Genomic DNA, 21,700 nt, shown 5'->3' on the forward strand with positions numbered 1-21,700 from the left:
TGGGGTTGTAGTAAAAGAGACGGTATTATTACATGGAAACATGCGAGCATGAAAGTAATATTCTTAAGATTATAAACCTGGAAAATACTGGACAAGTTATTACACCTGTAAAAGTATAGGACAAACTATTACTTCAAGTGAAGTAAAGAATAAGAAACTTTTTGGACACTTAAGAGGTGCAGCAATATCAAAGGATGGCTAACTAGCATGATAGTTTTTGTATGTGGCAGATGCTCAGGAGCAATAAACACTGGAAATGTACAGAGAACAACTTCTGCTACATTCCAGGGAGAAAAACTAGAAGTAGTTGATAGCTTCCGTTACCTAGGTGACCAAGTTAGTAGCAGGCGAGGGTGCACTGAAAGTGTAGCTGCTAGAATAAGAATAGCCTGGCAAAGTTGAGAGAGCTCTTACCTCTGCTGGTGACAAAGGGCCTCTCTCTCAGAGTAAAAGGCAGACTGTATGACGCATGTGTACGAACAGCCATGCTACATGGGCCGTGACTGCTGAGGACATGTGTAAGCTCGCAAGAAATGAAGCCAGTATGCTCCGATGGATGTGTAATGTCAGTGTGCATACTTGACAGAGTATAAGTACCTTGAGAGAAAAGTTAGACCTAAGAAGCATCGGTTTTGGTATGCAAGAGAGACGATTGCAATGGTATGGACATGTGGCAAGAATGGATGAGGATAGCTGTGTGAAAAAGTGCCACACCCTAGCGGTTGAGGGAACCTGTGGAAGAGGTAGACCAAGGAAGACCTGGGATGAGGTGATGAAGCACAACATTCGAACATTAGGCCTCACCAAGGCAATGACTAGTGACCGAGACATTTGGAAATACGCTGTGCGTGAGAAGACCCAGCAAGCCAAGTGAGACCATAACCTATGGCCTTTGCCAGGGGTGTAGCCAGCCCACTTATGTGTACCTTTCCTTCATTGGACACTAAACTCTGCTTGTGAAAACCTGTTGGAGCAAGTGAAATCGAAATTGAACCAAATTCAATGACTGGCACCCGCCCAGTGGAGCGCTAACAGCACCATCCAAGCGTGATCATTGCCAGAGCAGCTGTCTGGCTTCCATGTCGGTGGTACGTAAATAACACCATCTGAGCTTGATTGTTACTAACGTTGCCCTACTGGCAATTGTGCCAGTGGCACATGAAAAAAAATTTGAGCGAGGTCATTGCCAGTGCTGCTGGACTGACTCCAGTGCAGGTGGCACATAAAAAACGCCATTTGAGCATGGCCATTGACAGTACCGCCCAACTGACCCCCCGTGCTGGTGGCACGTAAAAGCACCCACCACACTCTCGGAGTGGTTGGCGTTAGGAAGGGCATCCACCTGTAGAAACTCTGCCATATCAGATTGGAGCCTGGTGTAGCCACCTGGTTCACCAGTCTTCAGTCAAATCGTCCAACCCATGCTAGCATGGAAAGCGAATGTTAAACGATGATGATGATGATATATATATATATATATATATATATATATACACACTCTCTTTTACTTGTTTCAGTCATTTGACGGCAGTCATGCTGGAGCACCACCTTTAGTTGAAGAAATCAACCCCATGACTTTTTCTTTGAAAGCCAGTACTTATTCTATCGGTCTCTTTTGCCAAACCGGTTAATGATGGGTACGTAAACACACCAGAATCAGTTGTCAAGCGATGTTGGGAGACAAACACAGAAACACAAACATATATACACACACACATACGCACAAACATCTCTCTCTCTCTCTCTCTCTCTCTCTCTCTCTCTCTCTCTCTCTCTCTCTCTCTCTCTCTCTCTCTCTCTCTCTCTCTCTCCTCTCCTCTCTCTCTCTCTCTCTCTCTCTCTCTCTCTCTCTCTCTCTCTCTCATATATATATATATATATATATATATATATATATATATATATATATACACACACACACTCATATATATGATGGGCTTCTTTCAGTTTCTGTCTACCAAATCCACTCACAATGCTTAGGTCGGCCTGAAGTTATAGTAGATGACACTTGCCCAAGGTGCCATGCAGTGAGACTGAATCCAGAACCATGTAGTTGGTAAGCAAGCTACTTACCACACAGCTACTCCTGCACCTATATATATATATGTGTGTATATATATGTGTGAGTATATATATGTCTGTGTGTATGTTTGTGTGTATATAGATATATATACACATACAGACATACACATGAAACATGTAATGAAGTTTATTTGTTCAAAGTGGATGATTCACTTCATCACAACTTATAATTTCTCACAACGTGATCTCTCAGGATATTTTTTGAAAAAAAAGGTAGAAAATTTATAAAGATGGTGCTAGCATATCTGATGCTTCTTGTAGGCAGCCAACAGATTAGCTTTAGTTACCACTGCATTTTTCATATTTGATTTATTTGATTAAAATTTAAGGACTTCTAAACCAGATATACAAGTAGTCACTTTACTATTACGTTTCAGACAGCAGGCATTCCTGGGTATTTTTTTTACTGTGTTTTTGTGAATATACACACATACACACTCATGCATACACACACACAAATTCATACACACACAAATGCACAGACACTCATGCTCATATTTGAATACACACACATATGCATACACCCACATACATATATATATATGCATGCACACATACATGTAAGCACATACACACATGCACATATATATACTCATACATATATACTCTCTTCTTCTGCCACCTCCTTCTCTCAGGGAGAGCTTCTCTTAGTCACAGTCCTGCACTAGTGCACCTTCTGTGTCCCCCTCCTCCTCCTTTCCCTCTCACATTGGAATATATCTCACAATAATATCAAAACCTCAGATATCAAATAGCAGAAGAGATGTGTAAAAAATTTTTTTTAAATGAAATAAAAAATATTAAGAAGAATATCAGTAATAATAATAATAATAATAATAATAATAATAATAATTCACAATGTAATGCAAATGCAAATTCTTCATATTTTTATTATAGTCCTATTATGACTATTTCTGACATCAACACCACCACCATCACTACTAGCTACACAAGCATCCCTACTAGCTGGAGCAAAAAGTAAAGCTATCTTCATTTTATATGAAACTGGTTTAGAAACACATAAACTAGTAGATTTGGTAATCTCTTGGCATAGTAGCTATGGTTTTATTTGTTTGTTTGCTTTTTGTATGTTTGTTTATTTTCCTCTTTTTTTTTTTGTTTAGATCTGTCATTTCATGTATTGGCTATTATTCATCATATTCAATTCATCAGTTTTTGCCTACAGTGGAGAATAAGTCATATGCTAGTAGAAAGAGGGAGTGGGGGAAGAAAAAAGGGAATCAAATAAAATAAGTGTATGTTTGAGAGGTGGGAACAGGGGGCCAAATAAAGTATATGCGTGTATGAGAGAGAGGGTGGGAGAAAGAAAGAAAGAAAGAAAGAAAGAAAAAAAAGAAAGAAAGAAAGAAAGAAGGAATTTATTAATTATTTCATCCAATTTATCAGTCCAAACTATAAGGTTGGATAGAAATATGAGTCACAAGCTAAACAGATGAGGCTCAGAGAATAGAAAATGTATTTAGTGTTGAAGATGAAACAATGTATATATGTGTGTGTATATATGTATATGTGTATATATATATATATATATATGTGTGTGTGTGTTTGTGTGTCTGTATTTGTCCCCCCAACATCGCTTGACAACCGATGCTGGTGTGTTTACATCTCCCGTAACTTAGCGGTTCGGCAAAAGAGACCGATAGAATAAGTACTAGGCTTACAAAGAATAAGTCATGGGGTCGATTTGCTCGACTAAAGGCGGTGCTCCAGCATGGCCTCAGTCAAATGACTGAAAAGAGTAAAAGTCAGCATAAAGAATTGGTTTTGCCAATAGCAATCACCAGTTCAAATCTTGCAATAGTTACTATTATCATTATTGTTATTTTTTTAACATAGCTGCTGATATATTCATATGGTTAAAAAGTTTGCTTTGCAATCACATAGACCTGAGATGAATCCCATCACACAGCATTTGGGGTTGGTATCTTTTACTGAAATTTGTGAACGAATGAAATTTGAGACATGTGAATGAAATTTGGTACATGGAAACTGTACAAAAACTCGTGTATGTAGAGAGAGAGAGAGAGAGAGAGAAGTATAGGCATAACTGTGAGGCTATGAAGTTCACTTCCACACCAGATAGTTCCCACAGTATGGTGAATTGGACAAATGTCTTTCACTATAGCTCAAGACCAACCAAAACCATACAAATGGATTTGGTAGACAGAAACTGAAAGAAGCCCATTATATATGCATATGCAGTGTGTGTGTGTGTGTGTGTGTGTGTGTGTGTGTGTGTGTGTGTGTGTGTGTGTGTGTGTGTGTGTGTGTGTGTGTGTGTGTGTGTGTGTGTGTGTGTGTGTGTGTGTGTGTGTGTGTGTGTGTGTGTGTGTGTGTGTGTGTGTGTGTGTGTGTGTGTGTGTGTGTGTGTGTGTGTGTGTGTGTGTGTGTGTGTGTGTGTGTGTGTGTGTGTGTGTGTGTGTGTGTGTGTGTGTGTGTGTGTGTGTGTGTGTGTGTGTGTGTGTGTGTGTGTGTGTGTGTGTGTGTGTGTGTGTGTGTGTGTGTGTGTGTGTGTGTGTGTGTGTGTGTGTGTGTGTGTGTGTGTGTGTGTGTGTGTGTGTGTGTGTGTGTGTGTGTGTGTGTGTGTGTGTGTGTGTGTGTGTGTGTGTGTGTGTGTGTGTGTGTGTGTGTGTGTGTGTGTGTGTGTGTGTGTGTGTGTCTCTCTCTCTTTTTCTCTCTCTCTCTCTCTCTCTCCTTGTCTTGACTTCATGTAATAATTGTAAAAGAGTGTCACCATCATAAAATTGGTGTATTTTTACCTTACTTGGAAATAGGCGTCAGTTGGGCAGCAGGTAGAGTATCTTGCAATAGAAGGTGTAGTTCCAAAGATTGTGCTTGACCTTGCAGGCACGGAAAAGAGGGATAAAAACAATGGTGATGGTGTATATCTGTAAGTCATTGAATGATGTTCCTTTACTAAAAGCAAACTTAGTAATTCAGTAGAGATTAAAAATTTCATTGACATATGTTCTGGGAGTCAAGACAAACTAAAACTTTTCAAAGCCAGTGCACCTAAAAGACTAGCAGTTTTGGGAAAGGCTTGTTATGAATATCATAACTTGGGAGAAGTTATGAGTTGACAGTTTGCTGTTGACCTCAGCTAGGTCTAAATCTAAGAAATGGAATTGTGATATCCATGTCTTTATGAAATAATTAAAGATGGGTTGGGCTGAAACCAAGTCAAAAACTCAGCTGACCAGAAACTTTATCTTTTATATGAATACAATATAGATTTACTACACAGGAAATTTAAGATATCACTATAATCAGCGATGGCATTTCATCTGTTATAATTCTTGTTTAGCATTAAGTTGGTTCTGATTGAGCCAATCTAAGAAAATAGGTGCCCAACCACATCATCATTGTTTTAACATCCACTTTTCCATGCTTGCATGGGTCAAACAGAGTTTATTGAGGCAGATTCTCTGCAGCTGAATGCCCTTCCTATGACCAACTGTTTCGAAGCAAGGTAATATTTCCCCACAACCAGATATGTTTTCACAGAATTTTGGAAATGCATGACCCAGCTTGTATGTCAGTGAGATTCATTTACAACTACCATGCAATGTCAAGACAAGGAAACACACACACACATATAAGATGGGCTTCTTTCAGTTTTTGTCTACCATATCCAGTCACAAGGCTCTGGTCAGCCTGAAGCATGACTGGAATTCTTTTGATCATAGGTCTGCTCTAACAATGAGATTGCTACTGCTAAAAATACTATTCAATTGATTTGACCAGCTACCTCATGTAGAGCTGACCATAAGTGTACATGAACAATATTTTATACATTAAATGCTTCTAGTTTAAATCTAGTCATATGCTTTGTACACATCCAAAATAAGACACCAGTTGATGAGTCAGAAACCAAACTAATCAAAATATAGTGTAGATGTAAATACATTTTTAAAAAATTATATCTGAAGATGTGGTCCATAATCTGAAAAATTATAATCTTATTAAGAACAACTCATCTTAATTACTTAGACATTTAACAATAGGTTTATTCACATGATTAAATAGTCATAATTAATAAAGGAGTGGCTGTATGGTAAGTAGCTTGCTTACCAACCACATGGTTCCGGGTTCAGTCCCACTGCGTGGCACTTTGGCCAAGTGTCTTCTACTATAGCCTCGGGCCAATCAAAGCCTTGTGAGTAGATTTGGTAGACGGAAACTGAAACAAGACCGTCGTATATATGTATATGTGTATATATATATATATATATATATGTGTGTGTGTGTTTGTGTGTCTGTATTTGTCCCCCCAACATCGCTTGACAACCGATGCTGGTGTGTTTACATCTCCCGTAACTTAGCGGTTCGGCAAAAGAGACCGATAGAATAAGTACTAGGCTTACAAAGAATAAGTCATGGGGTCGATTTGCTCGACTAAAGGCGGTGCTCCAGCATGGCCTCAGTCAAATGACTGAAAAGAGTAAAAGAGTATCAAAACAAAACAAAAAAGAACAATTGTTTTTGAACCAAAGATCTATATAAATCAGCAGCAATAATTCCTGTTTTTGGCCAGCAATAATCAGCAAACCTTGTTGGGTCATTTTCATGTATTATTTATTTATTTTGGCAACCATTCTTCTTTTTTAAGCCTTTCCATTCAGCACACCTCACACAATGAAACCATAATGCAGGAAAGTAATTTAAAAAGATGAGAGTGAAGCCAACATTTATAATAGTAATTGCGTCTGGTATCTGAATGCTTTTACCAGAAATTCATACACCTGGCATAATCTAACAGACTTTCTTTCATACACATATGCAAATATTTTGGAGAAAATATATTTAGAATCAAAATTACTGTACTTTCGACTATCATACCCATCATTATTATCATCAATTGAAGTAGAATATTTAAGAAAGATCTCTGCTCTATAAATAAATCAACACTTTGGAAATCTATTAATTTTATTGGCAAGGAATCAAAGCTATCCATCATCCCTTCTTGAAACCCCAAACCTTAAATTCCACAACTGTTCTAGTCAATCTTCAAAAATCAACATACCAAGAATTGCATAAGTTTTAAGGGTAAGTTACTAATTGTAAATATTTTACTATTGATAAAATAAGCCAGCTTTCAAGGATTTGAACTCAGAACTACTATCAAGACTGTAACACTAAACTGTTCTTATTTTAATCATATTCGATTACAATCATTAACTTCTTTTAGAGGTGAAACCAGTATGTATTTATGTGTTTTGAAATGATTTGATTGATTAAAATATTAAAATACAAAAGGAATTGTGTTTTTTATTGTTTTCTACACCTCATGATGTATGTGGGGAAATTATAGACTTTTATGTGTGAGTGTGCACATATATATATATATATATATATATAATGTACGTATGTACACAAGAATGTTTAACAGTTTTAAGCCTATATTTTTCATGTCAGCATTGAGTTGGATGCTTTTGCAAAGATATTTGTCATATGTTTGGATGTTATACTTTTAATATGCTTAATCATGGAATGAAATGATAACTGAAACAAAGAAACAGCTCTATGAAAATTTATAAATTTATGCATCAAAATATAAAGAAGGTGTATAAAACGGGGAGTTTCTGTGAATCCTGCTATTAAATGTATTATTGGAATAGCTCATTTACAGCTGGTTTACCTTTCTAGCACTTTAGTGACTGCAGCCAAGCTTGAACTGCACCTTCAAGGATTTTTATCAGTTATATTGAACCAATCCTTTGTTTTGAGCTTTTGGCATAAAGGGAGATTATTCATAATAATACCACAAGGTATATTTTTGTTTGGCCACTACTCACTAATACATGTGCATGCATAAATAATGGGCTCTGTACAGTTTCTATCTACTGAATTACACTTATACAGCTTCAGTCAATGCAAGATACTTGCCCAAGTAGAATTGATTTTTTTTAACCATATAATTGTGAAACAACTGCATTATTATATAAGCATGATTGTGTCTATATGCATACATACATATATAATTTCCATCACCATTTAATGGCCTCTCTTCCATGCTTGCCTGGATCAGATGGAATTTGTTGAGGTAGAGTTCTTATGGATGCCCTTCCTGTTGCCAACCCTCACCTGTTTCCAAACAAGGTAATATTTCTCCATGGCCATACATGTATTTTTCATGGATGATTGGAAATACACATATACACAAACATACATATGTACACTCACATGCAATGAATCTCTTTCAGTTTTTGTCTACCAAATCCTTTCACAAGGTTTTAGTTGACTTGAAGCTTGGTAGAAGAGACTTGTCCAAGGTGCCATGCAATGGGACTGAACCCAAAACCATGTGGTCATGAAAGGAATTTCTTTAACATGCATCCATGCCAGTGTCTCAGTGATGCTTACAACACCTACGTTTCCCCAGTGGTTATCCATTTAAGTACTTACTAGGTTTCAGTTTTGTTTAACTTCAGTGATCAGCCAGGAGCTGCTGCTTTTAATATATAACTTTGTATGTGTGTGTGTTTGTACACACACACATTTAGACATGGCCTTTGTATTAGACCCTTTATTCAGTTAATGATCTTTGTTTTTTATGCATTTAATAACATTTATTTTTAAGTATTTACACACACATATCCTTGCCTGTGCTTGTGCCATGTAAAAAGCACTACTCACCTCACCTGTGCTTGTGCTACATGAAAAGCACTAGGTCCACTCTGCCAAGTGGTTAGCGTTAGGAAGGGTCTTCAGCTGTAAAAATCTTGCCAAAACAATCACAGAAGTCTGGTGCAGCTTTTGGCCTGGCCAACTCTTGTGGTACCATCCCACCCATGCTAGCATGGAAGATGGACGTTAAACGATGATGATGATGATGATGATCTATCACTTTTCATCATCAGCTTACATCCCATTTTTCCATGGACTGAATGGGTCTTCTCCAATACAGCATCTCAGAATGTATTATCGTTCTTTGTCATTTCTCATTGATATCAGATCTCACTACTGTCTCTCATCCAGATTCTTTGCACTTGGATTGCCTGGTGCTTCTTTACGTAACTGTTATTTTCCATATGTATCACTTACCTTTACCAGATCAGTCTTCTCTCTTATACACATTACATCTAATTTTTCCTAGACTTTCAGTACACTTGTGTTTTGTCATTCAAACAAACTGAGATTAAATATTCAGAATATGTCACAGCATTTCTTTCCACCCTTCACACATTCTCTACGTTTGATGCCCATGTTTTGCCACCCTGCAACATTACATTTCATACACAAGCAGCATAGTCTGCTCTTCACCTGGAATGTGAGAGAATCCCTTTGTTGCCAGCAGGTGTAATAATTCTCTGAACTTATATCAGGTACACGATATAGAATTCCGAGCTAATCATCTACTCCTTTTGTACAAACTAAACCTTTTGTCTTTGCTAGGATTACTTGAAGATCTGTCTATCCTAAGATTTAGGCAGAGCTGTGTAAAGACGTTTGCTTCCCAGCCATGTGGTTTGGGGTTCAGTCCCACTATATGGTGCCTAGGGCTAGTGTCTTCTATAGTTCAGGACTGACCAAATCCTTTTGAATGGATTTGGCAGACAGAAACTGAAAGAAGCCCGTCATGTGTGTATGTGCCTCTTTGTATTGATATTACATGATAGTTATAAACAAGCGTCACTATCATATGGAAAAATGGACACTACAACAATGATGAAAATGATGCTGATCTAGAATTTCTTTGCTAGTTTCTGCATGATTGCTGTATCAACAATATTACTTCCTTCTTTCTTGAGGTCTGAGATACATCTAAAATGGAAAAATGTGACTAAATAACTATAGCCCTTTTTTTTGTTTTCAAAGGACCTTGTTTTACAAATATAAAAAGCTCACAGGTGAATGTGATTAGCCACTTTTATTGCGATCGTTTTTCTTATTGCCACCATACTCAACATCATTAACATTTCCAACATCCTCAGTATTATCATAAGACTGCATTCTGAGTTAATTAAATAAGTTGAGATTTTAATTCCATATTTGCAGATAATGGAATTAAGAATATCTCAGAAAACCTCACCCAAATATACATGTCTCGACTGTGTTTTGTTTTCTATGCAAATTGCTGATTTACACTGTTAGTGATGATGATAATGGTGGTGATGATTATGATTGAAGAATGTAAAATCTTATCAACAAATTTCAGTAAATTCACATTAACAATATCACCGATTATAACTCAATTAAACAACCATGTTCATTGTGAACTGAAAAGAGAACCTGGACATGGTTATTTAATCTGCTAAAATTAGCAACCAAATCTTGCTCAACTCACAACCTATTAAAACAAGAAAAAAGAAAAATAGAAGACATTGGATAATTCAGTCCGAGAAACAAGATGTCTGAATGAAAGTCAAGATGGTTGTGCCTAGAATATCTTTAATTGTAGATCTGCTCAACAATGTCAGATCAACAGTAAACAACAAAAATCATGTTCATCTCTGAGTAACACAGTTGATTAGAGTAAACAAACACACAGATCTCCAAGATACAGAGATAGTATCAAAACAAAGACATTCTTGCCTTTTTTTTTCCTTCCTCTAAAACAGTGTATACCTCCAGATCACACTATTCAACATATCCACTAAGACAGTAGGGTGTGGTTCAAGGAAGATATGGCTACTGTCTGTAGCTGACTGAGCCACTATGCAGTGTCTCTCATGCTGACCCATATGTTTTTTCGTGTGTGTTTATGTGTGTACAACAATGGAAGTACACAAGACTTTGGTTTTAATACTATCACTTTCGTTTCTTGTAATTATCACCTACACATCAGAAATTCCTTCAGGGCAAGACGAAAAACATTCTCCATATCGAATTGAATTATTTGTATACTATGGTACGCCACCTGAAATTTTTACCAGCAAAGCATTTATCTATATATAAAATATAGGCATAAACCTACTTGTATATATAACAATGTGCACCAATGTTTTTATATGCAAAAATATAGACATACACTCATACATATAGACTCACACACACACACTCAGAGACAGACTAACAGGCTGACAGGCATTAATAGAAAGGCAAATTGATAGAGAGACAGAGGAATAGTCAAAGAATGTTTTGTTATCACTTAAGAATGTTTTCTTTCTTCATCAACAAAAACCTTTCAGTGTTTTTCTTCACTAATTTTTTAAACTTTAAATGGCAATCTATTAATACATGAAACAACAGTTTAATTTAACAGTTCCACAGAGTTAAATTTATACAACAAAAAGCAATACATTTTTCATAAGTATGCCGGTCAAGAATAGTCTAGTTTAGTATTATATAGCTTTATATTAATCTAGACCAGACTATTTTATTATATTCAGTGTAGTATAATTTAGTAGTTTTGTCCAGTACAGTCAATTTTAGTCTACATTACTTAATTTAGTGCTATTATATTTCATGCAGGGAGTGTTAAAAAGTTAACTATAAATAATTACATGCATTGAGGAAAAAAAAAAATCAAAATTATTCATTGACCTACATAATTTAAATTATTTAATTTTAACAAGAGAAATTTCCTCGTACAGTAAAATGCATACTTTGCATATGAGGTCATAACTCACAGAAACATGTCTGGAGTTGCCCCCATTCTCATTGAAATAATTAAAATCATATTAGTCACCATTTAATATCTTTTAATTACTTTTAATTACTCATCATTTAATTACTTTTAATTATCATTTTCATACTCCCTCATCGCTTTACCTGTAAGTGGCATTTCAGCAATTTGGCCTACGTTAGTATAGCTACTTAAATATAGTCCATATAATAATGAATATTTAATTATTGAAGATGTCAATGATTTGAGTGGACACAGCAGAGTAGTGTGTACCAAATAATGAAAAAAACAAAAAAAAAAAAAAAACAAGAGTAAGATCTATAAAACTGATCACATGTGTGAAAATTCATTAACATGACCAGAAGTCAAGTCACAGAATACAAGTTATCTGGATAGCTTCCATGAAAGAATAAAAAAAAGAACTGCATTTAATATATTGTTGATAAGTGTCAGTTTTCAATGAGTTGTTAATAAACTGGAGTTAAAATTCAATTAACTATCATCCTCGTCATCTAAATTATCCAAACCAGTTACAGAAGGAAATAGTAAAACTATTGCAACGAGAAATTTATTTAGGACACATGTAAACATATGCACACACAACATTTACATAGAGACAGACAGACAGGCAGACAAACATACATAATTATAATTATGGTGAGTTATGTAGATTAAATATCTTCTATCAAAATTCTGACATCATTTATGGGGAAAAAATATATGCTGGTAATCATTTTCAGAAAATTAATATCAATTAAATATCTTGCAAATGATTAAATACTTAAGAATTTCCTATTTCTGTTAAAGACTTCCTTCAATTCAGAAATACTTCTTCATAATAATAAAAATAAATAAAAAATGAAGATCAAGAAGAGGATGGTAATAGGGTTTTTAATGCTAATGATTTTAATCACTATTATTATTATGACTACTACTGCTTAAACATATCTGAGATTGTTAAGAGAAATGAGATTTTCTGATCTTATTAGTTTTCATGAAGATAAGACAGAATATTCTAGTTTATCAAAGATATATAACCAAATGTTTCCACAAATAAAAACTTGTACATCTTTTGAGGGGGCATCAGGTGCACCAGTGTCACACAAGTGGATCTCATATGGTTAAAACAATGCATATCCACCATTCCTAAAATGGTTCCAACTGGAACTCAAAATCAGATAAAGATTGAAGTTTCAGCTCACCAAAACTTAATGTCATGCAACACTGACCACGCACACAATCTGTCCGCCCCTGTCTTCAATAACATTTATGGCTTCTTACAAATTAAAACCAGGTTACAAACTGAATTCACTGAGAATTGTTATCAATCACTCCACAACACCAGTCATCATCAACATTTAACATCCATTTTCCATGCTGGCATGGGTTGGACATTTAACATCTATTTTCCATGCTTGACATGAACTGGCAAAGCCAGGGTGTGCATCAGGTTCCATCATCTGTTTTGGCTTGGTTTCTACAGCTGAATGCCCTTCCTCCTAATGTCAACCATTCCACTGAGTGCATTGGGTGCTTTTTACATGGCACCAGCACTCACACCAATGCTTTTTACATGACACCTTGATTTTACGATCTCAACTCTGTTGTGGTGGGCAGGTCTTCTCAAGTACAGCAATGCACCACATTTCTTGGTCGTCTGTTATCTCCTTTGTAAGGCCCAGTGTTTTGAGACCAGCTTTCAATACTTCATCCCATGTCTCCTGAGTCTCCCTTTTCAACAACTTCCCTTTACTTTAAGTGATCTGCACTTCTTTATGCAACTAACCTCATCCATCCACATCACATGACCAAACCAGTGTAGTCTCCTCTCTTGCATGCTGCATCTAATTTCTCTTAAGCCCAACTTCTTTCTCAATCCACCAATGCTCTGTTGCACATGCACACTGACATCATGTCCCTCTCCTCCCCCATTACTTAACTGTTTGATTACAGTGTATTTTTCTTGGGTGGTAGAGAACTTCATATATCACATAGTTCAACACCACTAACTGACACCTTAATTGTCTTTAGCAGAATCCATTCTTTTGTAAACATTCAGGCCAGGCTCCTGATTTGAGGATGCCTTCCTCCTTCCCTCACCAATTTGGAAGTCCTGAAATGGGCCTTGAGTATTGCTTTCCCTCATGAGCAAAAGAGAAAAAAAAAATCTAACTATAAGGTGGCTCCTTGAATAAATATTTATTATGAGTTAAAGGTGTTGTAGTCATTTTTAATGAATTGTGATCACTTACTGAAAAAGTTTTGATACATTTTAGAAATTCTATTGCGTGCAATGGTTCAAACCATTAAGAAGCTATGATATTTAATCTTTTTGATACCAACCTCTCTGAGACCGTTTGTGGATCTATGACACAGACAGACATATGTTTGAAAAGCTGAAAACAGTGTTAGGCTCTTACACAAATACTTCCATCAGGTTTATGTTAATTAGCTTTTCTTTAAAGATTTTTTTTATATAATAATTTTTAATCTAAGAAACTCTTATTTTCAAACACACATACACATTGGTACATACACACATGCATGCACACAAACACACACATGGTTAGAGTCTCCTCTTGACAATTGTATAGTTGATGTTTGTAAAGCAATGAGTTTTCAATATCTGTCTCTCTTACATCAGCAATAATTCAACCAATAATGAGTCTTTTTTTCATACACATGATAGGCACAGAAACAGGTTCCTTTCCAACCATGTGATCTTGGGTTCAGTCCCACTGTGTAGGATTTTAAAAAGTGTCATCTATAACTCTGAGCTGACCAAAGCCTTTTGAGTGAATTTGATAGGAACTGAAAGAAGCCTCTATGTGTGTGTGAGAGAGAGAGAGAGAGAGAGAGAGAGAGAGAGAGAGAGAGAGAGTGTGTGTGTGTGTGTGTGTGTGTGTGTGTGTGTGAGTGAGTGAGTGAGAGAGAGAGAAAGAGAGAGAGAGAGAGAGAGAGAGAAAGAGAGAGTGTGTGTGTGTGTGTGTGTGTGTGTGTGTGTGTGTGTGTGTGTGCACATGTGCGCGCACCCATTGTTTACCCTTGTCTTAGCATGTTATGATTGAAAACAAACATTACCATCATATAGGTAATGTTCATTTCCAGTCATCTGTAAAAACTATATCTGAATATAGGGGGAATATTACCCTTGCTTGGAAACTAGTGAAGTTCTGCAACAATAACGGCATCCTGCCATAGAAATTTTGTTCCAACAAATTCAATTTAACCAATGCAAGTACAGAAAAGTAGACGTTAAATGATGATGATATAAAGAAGTGGTTATTACACTTTTTCAGGCTGCTGCCTCCTAGCTCCCACTCTCCACCCTCACCACCACAACCATAAACCATTTTCTGCAGCAAATTCCAAAACAACTGTATTTCACAAATAAACTTAACGTAACCCATTAATTTGTTGTTTTTTCATCCATCACCCCCGTCCCCTTTTAGCCAACCCATAATAACCCCTTTTCTTCAATGAACCCCCACCCCACCCAGATCTTTTTCACCACCAACACTTTGGGAACTACTGATATAAAGAAACATACACACATGAGCACATGGACTCAAACATGCAATTGATAGCTGATTCAAATGAACTTTTATTTTAGTGCAAGGTTTGGTTTCAACATGCTTAGCTTCAATATCTGCATTCTGCAGCACTGATTTAGGAATAAAAATTTTAGAGTTTGAATTTAACTTGAAAATATATTTATATGAACAAATAGAGCACTTGGAGGCAATGGGGGAAAACAACCAATCAAAATATAATCTAAAACAAACTAAAAATTTGCAAAATATTGTGGCAAAAAAGAATCAAAAATAAATTAGAACCCAATTCTTTATTAAAACATTGAACTCATTAACTCCGCGTAATATCTCAAACTTTAAGAATAAAGAATTAACACCTGTGAAAATCGGTGGAATCAGAAATTGTCAGCAGTTTGTGTCAACAGTCTTGTAATGTTACTGGCAAAGTGTCAAATAACTAGTATGGCAGATCCACAAGCTATTTTGATAAACTTGTACAAAGTTCTGTTGATGTTACTCACCTCTCAAGATTAAGCATGAATATTCATCACCCTCAATGACCTGACACCATTTCAAGATACATTAAAAGCAGCATTAGCATCATCACCATCAATTTTTAGTGTTGACTTTCCATGCTTGCATGGGTCAGATGGGATATGTTGAGGCAAATTTTCTATAGCTGGATGCTGTTCCTCTTGCCAATCCCACCTATTCCTTACCCACCAAAAATATCTTCCCCAGTTCAGATATATTTTCAAGAAGACAACAAACAGCAACAACTTGTATGACTGATATTTGTCTACAACTACAGAGCAATTTCAAGACAAGCAAACAAACAAAGGGAGGGAAGGGAGGATGCATGCACACACATAAGCTTCCTTTTAGTTTCTACTAACCAAATTCACTCCCAAAGCTTTGATGCAAAGTAAACTTCTCAATCACAGAACTATACATGACAAAAATAATTAATTAGATCACTGGTATAGTTTCCAAAATGCTTTAAAACATTTCTGTAGCCGCTCTATCCCTGACCAGGCGTAAAATGGTATCTTAAGCCTCATTCTTGGGATATGTGGAGTTTATACACCTTGAAAATCCTCTAGTAGATTTTGAACTCCAAACATTTGATCTGGTAGTTCAATATAATATCTACTTGCTCACTGTTTCCAAAATGTGATTGTACAATTAAGTTAAATTAATAGTCCATTAATTAGTAAAATTGATGGCCATTAATTAGTTTAACTAATATGCCATTAATTTGTTAACTGGAGTTATTATGCTAATGTGTCAATCCACTGTTACTGAAATTACTTAATTTCAGCTTCTAGGTTTGCATTACAACCTTTCCCAACGTCCCATGAGAAAATATAAATTTTAAAAAGCAGTAAATAAATAATGAAATAAAAATGAATTAACAAACGGTTTTGCATTAATTTTTTTGCAACCACAAAAAGATAAGATTATTGATAATGGACTTGTAAAATATTCCCCGATACAAACTTTGTATTGGCTGCATGTGAATCAAAGGAGATTTGACCTTTTAGTAATTAGGTGTAATATTAATGGCGTTAATGTTATCATTTTAAAATCTTTTAATAATGTTATAAAATCAATATTTTTATATGAATATTAAACTAAGAATAAAATATGCTTTGTGTGATTTGCAGATGTTTTCCAACTTCTAAACATCAGTTTTGATCAGATGGAACAAAATTCTGTTTTAAGGCCACTTTCAAATACTACGAGACTAAACCAAAATGAAGTGAGTAAAAAAGATATACAAAAAAATGGTCCCAGGTTCAGTCTTAATGCATGCCACGAGTCGATTTCTTTTGATGGACATAAGGTAGGACTAAACCTGAAACCATGTGGTTGGGAAGCAAACTTCTTCCCATGTAGCCATGCATGTGCTTCCTTCCTTCCTCCTTTGCTTGCTTCCTTTGTGCATTTCTGTCTCTTTGTCTTGAAAGGGCTCAGTAGTTGTAGACAAATATCAGTCATACAAGTGTTGCTGTTTGTAGTCTTCTTGAAAATATATCTGAACTGAAGCACCTTCTTCTATAGCCCTGAGCCAGCCAAAGTCTGGTAAATGGATTTTGTAAACAGAAACTAAAAGAATCCCATTGTATGTATTTATGTGTGTTTCATGTTTGTGTTTGTCCCCACCATCACTTGACACCTAGTTTTGATTTGTTTACATCTCCATAAATTAGCAGTTTGGCAAAGTAGTCTGACAGAATAAATATCAAGCATGAAAAATAAATACTGGGGTCGATTTATTTGACTGTACCCTTCAAGTCGGTGCCCCAACATGGCCACACTCCAATGACAGAAAAAGCAAAATATATTTATTTATTATGTACGTATGTGAGTGTAAGTGTGTGTAAGTTTGTCTCCTTATCTTGACATCGCATGATAATTGTAAACAAGTGTCACTATAATACAAACAGTGTCATTCACTTCTAATATTCTGTGAAAACATGTTCAGCCATGGGAAAATACTGCTTTGCCTGGAAACAGTTAAGGATTGACAACATTCAGCCTCAATAAACTCTATCCTGTCCAAGCAGCATGGAAAAGTGAATGTTGAAAGAATGATGACTTAAGATGATAATTGAAAATATACAACAGGATACAATATCATCTCATGGACTAAAGTAAGTGGTGAAATGAACTCCTTTCATATTCAAATTTTTGGACTTAAGATAATGGTAAATGAAAACTGGTGCTTAGAGATCCACCAGACAGGAAACCCATCCTACAATAATTCCTACAATCTTAAATGTTAGTTACATGTTTAGATATTTGGACATCCAGCAGATTAATTACTGCTAGAGAAGTAAAACTAGGTTTCACAGAGAATCATGTAGCTGGTAGGATTAATTCTGTTGGATGTATCTCATTCTGTAGATTGGAAGTTGATAACAGAAAGGATAACATAAACAACAAAATAAGGTGGCAAATTAGTAGTCATTAGGAAGATAAATAGTACTTTTCTAACCTTCTGTTTCCTGTGTCCAAATCCTACTAAGATTTATACTACCTTTCTTTCAAAGGGATTGATAAATAAAGTACTAGTCAAGTACTAGATTGATTGATTTCTCCACTACCCTTCTTACAATCTATCTCTTTCTCTCTCTCAAAATCAGTTATATGAAGGGGCCAAGAAAGGGAAGCTCACATCACAACTCCACCAATCCTTTCCTCATCACTAAGAAGATGACATGATAAATAAGCAAGTGAGCAACAAGAGAATTTCCAGATTATGCTGTGTTAATGCTTTTGAGACCATCTCTGGTTCTATGATACAAACTTCATGTTTTATAGCAATTTTGATTAAAAACTTGAATCAAAATTTCATGTTAATTTATGCTACAAACACTGGCTTAATAATTACAAAGCTATTTTATTAACTTCTTCACTATTTTCAAAATAAATTGACACAAAAGTAATGTATTTCAACAGAAATATAATTAAGGAACCGGTTTTAAAAGTTCATGTTTTAAAATCAGCAGAGGCTCAGCTAAAAAAAGGCTTAACTATTAGATTGAGCTGATCTGGTATAGTATAAAACAGAGCTAATTAAACAATACAAATATATACTAAGCAGTTCAATATAGATCAAATACAGACAATATGGTCACAGAAAAGTATGTTTCAAATAAACTGATGTATTAAATGTATTTAATAAGTTATTATATTTGAGCTTGTACTCAGATGTTATGTAGTTGGAATATTCAAAGGTTGATGTTAATTCACCCACAGAGTTGGTTAATTAATCCTTCTGATTCCAAACCACTGGAAGCTCCCCTGGTTCATTGCTCTAAAGTGATCAAAATTTAAACCTTGCATCAAAATTTCATGTTAATTTATATTCTAAACACCAGCTTAATAACAACAAAGTCATTTTACTAAACGTTTCATTATTTTCAAAATTAATTGAAATAAAAGCAGTGTATTTCAACAGAAATATGATAACAAAAGAATTAACACTAAGGACATAAGTTTCATCCAAATTCTAATTTATTGGTTGGGGGCTAATAAAATTAAATTGAAACTTTGGAGATTTTTCACCTTGTTATACTTAGGATAACGGACAAGATAACAGATAATATTCCAGACCTTTGGGTGCTTTTAGCAGAGTTTAATCAGTGGTAAACATTGACCTACAAATGTTCAGACTGGGTTTCAGCATTGTTAATCTCACCTGTCAGAGAACTCTACAAAGGTATCCCCAAACTAGTTTATAAAAAAATAAAATAATTAAAAAAATAAATAAATAAAACTATTTTTTGTTTTACTTGTTTCAGTCAGTAGACTGTGACCATGCTGGAGCACTGCCTTGAAGAATTTTAGTTGAATGAATTGACCCCATTACTCAATTTCTTTTTCCTTTTGTTGAGCCTGGTACTTATTCTGTCAGATTCTTTTGCTAAACTGCTAAGTTACAGGGATGTAAACACACCAACACCAGTTGTCAAGTGCTGGTGGGGGACAAACACAGACACAAAGGCACACAGACACAGGTATATATATATATATATATATATATATATATATATATATATATATATATATATATATATATATATATATGACAGGCTACTTTCAGTTTCTGTCTACCAAATCCACCCACAAGGCATGTGGTTGGGAAGCAAGCTCCTTACCAGACAGCCATGCCTGCACCTTTTTTTATAGATTAAGTAGATGCTTAGAAAAATGGTAAATTCTGAGCATCTATATGTTACTCTTTTACTTGTTTCGGTCATTTGACTGTGGCCATGCTGGTGCACTGCCTTTAGTCGAGCAAATCGACCCCAGGACTTATTCTTTGTAAGCCTAGTACTTATTCTATCAGTCTATTTTGCTGAACCACTAAGTTACGGGGGCATAAACACACCAGCATCAATTGTCAAGCGATGTTGGGGGGACAAACACAGGCACACAAACATACACACACACATATATATATATATATATATATATATATATATATATATATATATATATACATATATATGATGGGTTTCTTTCAGTTTCCATCTACTAAATCCACTCACAAGGCTTGGTCGGCCTGAGGCTACAGTAGAAGACACTTGCCCAAGGTGTCACGCAGTGGGACTGAACCCAGAACCATGTGGTTCGTAAGCAAGGTACTTACCACACAGCCACTCCTAAGCCTATAGTTTTAATTAATAACAGGAATGGCTTCATTGGCAAAGACAAAAGCCACAAACATCCTATTTTTCTCCTAATTAATGATAAAATTTCAATCTTATATTAAAATCTTTAAGAGTGCAAATATAAGTAATTAGTAGGAGACCCAATTACATAGATACTGACCTAACTACTAAAAGTTCTCAAATCAATCCTAATAGGCACAGGAGTGGCTGTGTGGTAAGAAGTTTGCTTCCCAACTACATGGTTCCAGATTCGGTCCAACTGCATGACACCTTAGGTAAGTGTCTTCTACTATAGCCTCAGGTCAACAAAAGCTTTGTGAGTGGATTTAGTAGATGGAAACAAAGAAGCCCATCGTTTATATATATATATATAATCCTGTGTGTGTCTTGGCATTTGTTTCCCATCACCACTTGACAACCGGTGTTGGTGCATTTACATCCCTATAAATTAGTAGTTCAGCAAAAGAGACCAATATAATAAGTATGAAGCTTTAAAGAAGGAAAGAGGTACTGGGGTCGATTCAGTCCATTAAAATCTTTCAATGCAGTGCCCCAGCATTGCCGCAGTCTAATGACTGAAACAAGTAAAAGAGAAAAGATAAGATCCTCTGTTCACTGGACAATTTCCTTCATATCAAACAGAAGGTTCCTGAAGAAAAGGGGACAGCTGCAAGAATAGAGTAGGTGGTACTAAAAATAGCTTTGAATTAGTTCCTACTGAGTGACAGAAGGTGTATGAGAGAGAGTGGGAGTGGTCTTCAAGAAAGTAAAATATAGGATAGTATGGTATTTCCTAAACTCAGACAAATAGATCAGTTGTCAAATTGACTAAAAATAGTTATTTGACAGCTATGTAGGTAAACATTAGAATATTGAACAGCTACTGGGCTACTGGTATACTAAAAAGTATGAAAAATAAAAATAATATATAAAGAAAAACAAAATAGGAAAAATTCTTTCTTATATCCACTCAGTTGAACAGACAAAAAACATACACACACATAACCCAATACATATACAAACAACAACAAAGTAAACACATCTGCATTTCTGATATCTCTCAGTTTCTCATTCTTTGTGCGTGAATGTAGGAGGGGGTACCTCTAGCTATTTATTTCTGAAGAGTTGCAGGAAATATGCATATTTTACTATATCCTGCAGGAAGTATTACATGGGAAGAGAACAAAACTAGTCAAATTAGGCAGAACAAAAACGTTGAACTAAAAACAAAACAAAAAAAATTGAAGTTTAACTTTCATTTTACAAGAAAAGATAATTTCTCAGCTGTTGAAAGTATAAAAAAAAGTTAATAA

At 35.5% G+C, this 21,700-nt stretch overlaps 1 protein-coding gene across 14 annotated transcripts in view; it reads left to right on the forward strand.

The window, feature by feature from the left end:
* Nucleotides 1-8,698, forward strand: part of LOC106880561 (vinculin) — a 117,933-nt gene extending 109,235 nt beyond the window's left edge. For 6 of the 14 annotated variants that reach the window (XM_089355053.1, XM_089355054.1, XM_089355057.1 and 3 more), the window contains one exon: nt 8,341-8,698. In XM_089355053.1, coding sequence (XP_089211179.1) covers nt 8,341-8,417 — 77 coding nt within the window. In that variant the 3' untranslated portion in view covers nt 8,418-8,698. The remainder of the gene's footprint in view (nt 1-8,340) is intronic. The other 8 variants (XM_089355051.1, XM_089355052.1, XM_089355056.1 and 5 more) reach the window with 2 other exon arrangements.
* The last annotated feature ends 13,002 nt before the right edge of the window (nt 8,699-21,700 follow it).

This window comes from Octopus bimaculoides, chromosome 7, assembly GCF_046866305.1.
Source record: "Octopus bimaculoides isolate indiv1 chromosome 7, ASM4686630v1, whole genome shotgun sequence".
Taxonomy (NCBI): Eukaryota; Metazoa; Mollusca; class Cephalopoda; order Octopoda; family Octopodidae; genus Octopus; species Octopus bimaculoides.